This window comes from Terrapene carolina, unplaced genomic scaffold, assembly GCF_002925995.2.
Source record: "Terrapene carolina triunguis isolate 2854851 unplaced genomic scaffold, T_m_triunguis-2.0 Scaffold517, whole genome shotgun sequence".
NCBI lineage: Eukaryota > Metazoa > Chordata > Testudines > Emydidae > Terrapene > Terrapene triunguis.
Window position 1 is genome coordinate 1,680,100 of NW_020664868.1, and position 5,939 is coordinate 1,686,038.

General features: G+C 62.3%; 1 protein-coding gene across 1 annotated transcript in view; it reads right to left on the bottom strand.

Annotated features, from left to right (window-relative positions):
• Window positions 1-276: 276 nt before the first annotated feature.
• LOC112110574 (galectin-4) overlaps window positions 277-5,939 on the bottom strand; it is a 7,256-nt gene continuing 1,593 nt past the window's right edge. The window contains exons 3-10 of the mRNA XM_026658865.2: window positions 4,763-4,967; window positions 3,828-3,962; window positions 3,439-3,468; window positions 2,977-3,012; window positions 2,352-2,381; window positions 1,744-1,832; window positions 1,026-1,191; window positions 277-423 (exon numbers count right to left, since the gene is read on the bottom strand). Coding sequence (XP_026514650.1) covers window positions 277-423; window positions 1,026-1,191; window positions 1,744-1,832; window positions 2,352-2,381; window positions 2,977-3,012; window positions 3,439-3,468; window positions 3,828-3,962; window positions 4,763-4,967 — 838 coding nt within the window. The remainder of the gene's footprint in view (window positions 424-1,025; window positions 1,192-1,743; window positions 1,833-2,351; window positions 2,382-2,976; window positions 3,013-3,438; window positions 3,469-3,827; window positions 3,963-4,762; window positions 4,968-5,939) is intronic.

A 5,939-nucleotide genomic window follows, 5' to 3' on the forward strand; every position in this document is an offset into this window, starting at 1 on the left:
TAACATCTCTAGGCCATCACAACCATCCCTGCGCGGGCCTCAAACTCAGCTCAGCTGGAGGAGAGTCCCCAGCAGCTGTGAGCGGACGGGGGGGGGCTCTATGACACACAGGGGAGCGGCTCCGAGTCCACCCAGCAGCGGGCGGCGTGGGGAGGGGAAGGCAGGCCACCGGCAGCATCGTTGCGAGAAGCAGAGTAGTTTATTGGGTCTGTGATGCCGGCCGGGGGCGGGGGGCAGCATTGTGTGTCCCTCCCCCGCTGGGCGGCGGGGCCGGGCTCAGAACTGGACGTAGGACAGGACCACGTCGCCGTTGATCTCCAGCGTGTCGATCCGCTGGAACTCGCGGAAACGGTGGTTGTAGTCGAAGAGCGGCTGCCCGTTGGCAAAGACCTTGAAACGTCCGTTCCCGCAGCGGATGGAGAGCTGGGGGGGGAGAGCGGCCGTGAGAGGGACCCACCCGGGACAGCCACGAAGGAGCCAATCCCTTATGGGACCAGGCAGGCAGCATGGCCTAGTGGAGACCATGGTGCCAGAGAATCCCCATTAGCTGCTAACTGTATAGGGGCTTTGACACACAGACACGCAGTTCTGATGCCATCCAGCAGAGGGCGTGCACTCTCTCTCTCTCTCTCTCTCTCTCTCTGCTCTAGAAGACCCTGAACTTGAGCTAAAGGAGAATCCCCATTAACTGTTAGCAGTATAGGGCATATGATACACAGATGAGCAGCTCGGATTCCATCCAGCAGAGGGCAGCAGTACCTATTACACACACATATCCCTACCTCCCCCTCCTCTTCCAAATGCCCCAGGACTTAAGTTAACGGAGAATACCCATTAGCTGCTAGCTGTATAGGAGCAATGACACACAGACTTGCAGTTCTTATGCCATCCAGCAGAGGGCAGCAGACTGCATGAGCACGCACACACACACTGCTCCAGAAGACCCTGGGCATGAACTAAGGGAGAATCCCCATTAGCTGCTAGCGGTATAGGGCGTATGCCACACAGATGAGCAGTTTACTCACCTCGAAGTACTGGCCAGGCTGGAAGGGGTTGTGAGGCAGCTCCCGCTCCTCCGAGCCCCACTTCCCGTTCAGGAAGCTGTTCCTGATCACGCGCTTCTCGTTCAGGCGAGGGTTAATGTGCAGGGCGATATCCTTGGAGTAGCCCATCTTGAAGTTGATGCAGAAGCTGGGGAGGCAAAGAACCAGTGAGGCTGGGGGGAGTGTGTGTGTGGGGGGGTCATCTGCTCTTGAGGGGGGTGTGGCTTTGGGGGGGGGGGGCAGGGCTGGACACACAAGCCTGTAGCCAGATACACCGGGCCGTTGCACTTTGATGGGAGAAGCCCAGTCTGTGCTAAAGCATGGCCTACGGGTTGGAGCACAGGGCTGGGAGCCAGGACTAGCCCCAGCTCTGGGAGGGGCGTAGGGTCTAGTGGTTAGAGCGCGGGGGGGGCTGGGAGCCAGGACTCCTGGGTTCGCTCCCCAGCTCTGGGAGGGGAGTGGGGTCTGGTGGTTAGAGCAGGGGGGGCTGGGAGCCGGGACTCCTGGCTTCTATCCCCAGGTCTGGGAGGGGAGTGGGGTCTAGTGGTTGGAGCAGGGGGGGCTGGGAGCCGGGACTCCTGGCTTCTATCCCCAGCTCTATGCTGATTCACCATGAAACTGGGGGGGGGAGGGGGCAAGTCACTTCCCCCCTGCTGGTGCCTCAGTTTCCCCTGTTGAAGACAGTGCCGTCGCTGCATACCTCTTAGCGCCCTGCGGGACTAATCCTTTCACCACCACTGTCTTCTTGGACGTCAGCCCGCCTGGGAAGTTAGCCACATAGGGGACTTGCTGCAAGAGAACGGAGACCCCCAGCTAGAACGGTCTTGTCCGGTACTGGGGTGAGGAACATCTCAGATGCGTTGCAGGGAGGGGCTCAGTAGGGGGCGCTCTCCCCGGCAGTCAGCGCCGGCCCCAGCGCAGTGCTAGGGGGTGCTGTGCTGCAGGGAGCGGGGGGCTCCGTAGGGGGCGCTCTCCCCACACAGTCAGTGCTGACCCCAGTGCAGTGCTAGGGGGGGCTGTGCTGCAGGGAGCAGGGGGCTCCGTAGGTGGCGCTCTCCCCACACAGTCAGTGCTGACCCCAGTGTGGCACTAGGGGGCGCTGTGCTGCAGGGAGTAGGGCAGAGGCGGTGGGGAGGCGGGTTTCTTCCTGCTACCAGCTTTGTTCAGCGTGGCTCTTGGCCACCTGGCACGTTCCACCCCAGAGGTGGCTGCACTCCGGGGCTGGGGGAAGAGTTGCGGGAGAAAGCGTAAGGTGGCTTCATTGCGGGAGCGAAAGGGCAGAGCAAACCCCAAGGCTGCTGCGCTTACCGGGTGAAAGGAAGCGGGGCCAGCCATCATCTGTGGGGCAGAGAAATCCAGGAGTTATTAATCTGGCCAGCCGTGTGGTGTGGACCAAACCTCCCTCCCTAAGGCCTTGGGGGTGTCTCTGCTCTGTCCCTCCGGCCCACAGAACTGGCCGTCACCTGATGGCTCCTCTCTAGTTTTCCAGAAAATATCTGGCCTTTCCTTAGCTAAAATCCTCCCCTAGCCCAGCAGTTTCCAGTTGGATACAGAATTCGCCTCCACTTCCTGTCTTAAACTGCTGTGTACAACTGCAGTGCAGCTGTTAAACGGTAGCTGCACACCACCCCAGAGGTGGTCGCATCTCAGTGCTGGGTAAGGATTCCCTCCATAATCAGCTGCCACCTTCCATCCTAGAAGTGGCTGCATTTCAGTCATGGGGGACATGATCTCTGTATAAACAGCTGCTGTGCCATGCCCCAGTGGCGGCTGCATCTTAGCACTGGGTGACAGAGATCCCCATATAATCACGCCTGTCACGTTCCACCCTAGAGGCGGCTGCATTTCAAGACTGGGGGATGTGATCGCTGTATAAGCAACCGCCCCGCCCCAGAGGTGGCTGCATCTCCTCCCCGGGCCCCAGTTTACTTACCGGCAGGCTTGTAGGTGGCATATTCGGCTGCATGCCCTGAGAGACGAAGACAATATAAGGGGGGTTACAGGGGCTGAGGTTGCAGGGTTGGAATGGCTCGCCTTCTAGAAGCCCGGGCGAGCTGAGGCTGTGGGTCTGATCCAGGGAGGAGTGGGGCCCGGGATCCTGGCTAGAGGGTCTCTGCTCCCCAGGGGAAGTGGCTGCTAAGACAGAGGGAAGGTCCCTGTGACTCTTCTGTGGGTGTGTGTGGGGGAAGGACCCCCTGCAGGACACCCCCCCCCATGCCCTCTGGGCTCGTCACATTGCAGCAGGCGAGGGACTGTGCGGGGGCCCAGTGAAGCCCGGCTAGCTTGTGGGGTGGCGTGTAGCTGTGATAATGGAGTGGGTGCCCCTGAGTTGCCCACCCTGAGCTGGCATCTCCCCAGCCCCAGCCCCGGGCATGTGGGTCTCGTGGGTACTTACAAGCATCCCGGGCTGCGGGTAATACATCCCCTGCAGGACGGAAACAAGTGTGAGACTGGGCACAGAGAGGGGAAAGGTATTGTCAAGCCCGGACTCCTGGGTTCTCTCCCTGGCTCTGGGAGGGGAGTGGGGTCTAGTGGTTAGAGCTGGGAGCCAGGGCTCCTGGCTTCTCTCCCCAGCTCTGAGAGGGGAGGGGGGTCTAGTGGTTAGAGCGGGAGGGCTGGGAGCCAAGACTCCTGGGTTCGATCCCCAGCTCTCCTACCAGCCAAGCTCTCTGTTTTTCCCCTGAACCAACCCATGCGCTCGCGATTTGGCTGCGGGGCCGGCGCTGTGCGTGAGCGTCCCAGTCCCGTGTCTCCACCGTGCGCCCCCACACCCCGGTCACTCACCCCGCCCCCCATCATGCCCCCTCCGATGACGTTGAGCGACTGCAGCTCGAGGTCCCCGTCCACGTCGACGACCTGCACGCGCTCGGGCGGGATGCGGTGCCGGAACTCGTAGCAGGGGGCCCCGTTCACCGTGATCTGGGGAGGGAGACAGGCAGCGTCAGGATCTGGGCCCCCCGCCCCACCCTTGCGGAGCAGAAGCGCCTCTCTGAGTGGGGGAGGGGAGACCTGATATCTTGGGGTTCACCCTGGCAATACGGGCGGGGGGAGATGGTTGCCAAGCAGACTCTGGGGATCAGCTGCCGATGTAGGAACTGGGGGAGGGTCTTTTCTCCCCAGCCCCTCTGGCTTCCTTCTGACCCCTGCTGGCAGGACCCAGCTCGCAGGCAGGGGGTGCCAGACTTGGGGGGGGGGTGGCAGGAAATTGGGGTTGAGGCCTTCTGGCCCCCCATGTTAGAGAGCAGGTGTTGGGATGTTTGTGGGGGGCGAACAATTCCCCCTTTCAAAGCCCCTCACCCAGATGGGGGGAGAGAGGTGTCACCCCCCACCCCTTTTCCCAGGCCATTGGGGAGCAGCCCCCAGCCCACTGGCCTGGAGCATTCAATTGCAGACGGGGTATCGCCCCCCCATCTGCCCCCACCCTCTCGATCCAGTGGGGCCCACCTTCCCCATGGGTTTCTCCCCACCCCCCACATTTCCCCAGCCACAGATGGGGGATTCCCCCCCATGGTGTATTATCCCTCTGCCTCCAATTCAGAATGTGACCCCCCACAGGGCCCCCCATATCCCTTGTGGCCCCCACCTGCCCCCTACAGGGCCCCCCATATCCCTTTTGCCCCCACCTGCCCCCACAGGCCCCCCATATCCCTTGTGGCCCCCACCTGCCCCCCACAGCCCCCCAATATCCCTCATGCCCCTCCCCCCCATATCCCACCTACCCGGTAGCCCTCGGGGGTGATGTTGAAGACCATCTCGAAGTGCTGCCCCTTGTGGAAGGGCATGTCATGCTTGTGCTCCTCCTTGGCCCACTTGCCCTGCTGGAAGCTGTTGAGGACGATCTTGTCCCCGCTGTCGAAACGGGGGTTGAAGTGCAGGGCGATGTCGGCCCCCTTCTCTGGGCCACAGGAGAAATTCACACGGAACCTGGGGTGGGGGTGCGGGAGCAGGGGGGTGAGCGAGCTGCGGGGGGGCTGGGGCTGTCTGGCCCAGGCCCAGGCTGTGTTGGGGGGGACGGGGGCGGGATCTGGTCCCTCGCTATCAGTACCTGCCAGGGGTGGGGGGGTAAAGGCCAGAGCTGGGAAATTGCAGCTGGAAATTCAGAAGGTTTCTAGCCATCTAGCGGCACCGCTGACCCCTCCTGGGTGGACTCTGGGCTGCTGGGCTGTGTGTCATAGGCCCTATACTGTGGAGGGCGGAGGGGGATTTCGTTCAAGGGCACAGAAGTGGGGGGGGGAGAACTGAGGAGCTCGCTCTCTTGTGAAGGAGGGATCCACACCTCCCCCCCGCGGGGGAGGGGCAGTCACAGCAGGGAGGGGGTCCGGGGACCCCCTCCAAAGAGGGAATGGGGCGGCATTGTGAGGCGAATGCCCCCAACCAGGGGCCGGTAGCCAGATCTAACTAGCCCGCAGCAGCTCTGAGCAGCGATCGGGCCTGGGGGTGACTTTCTGGAGTTGCCATGACAATGGCTTTGGTTTGGGAGGTGCTACACCTCTCCCCACCCACCCCCCACCCCCATATCCCCTGGCGTAGGGGTGTGTCAGGTGTACGTGCTGCGCTCCCTGGTGCAGATCCCCTTTCACCCCGTCCCTCCCCGTGCTCGGCCGGGAGCTCCGGGCCTTTGCCCCACATTCCCTCCCCGCGCCCGGGGCTGCAGGTTCCCGTTTCGTTTTAATGAGCCACAAGCCCAAGGTCGTCCCCCTCGTTAAACATCCCGCGGTGCTTTATGCTGCGGCCTGGCCAAACTGGACCCATCTGCCTCCCGAGATCCCCTCTCCTGTGCTCCGTACTGCCTGCCCCAAACGCCTGTGCTGTGTGGCTGTTAAACGCCTGCCACCTTCCACCCCAGAGGCGGCTGCATCTCAGCACTGGGGGAGAGATCCCTGTATAACCAGCCCC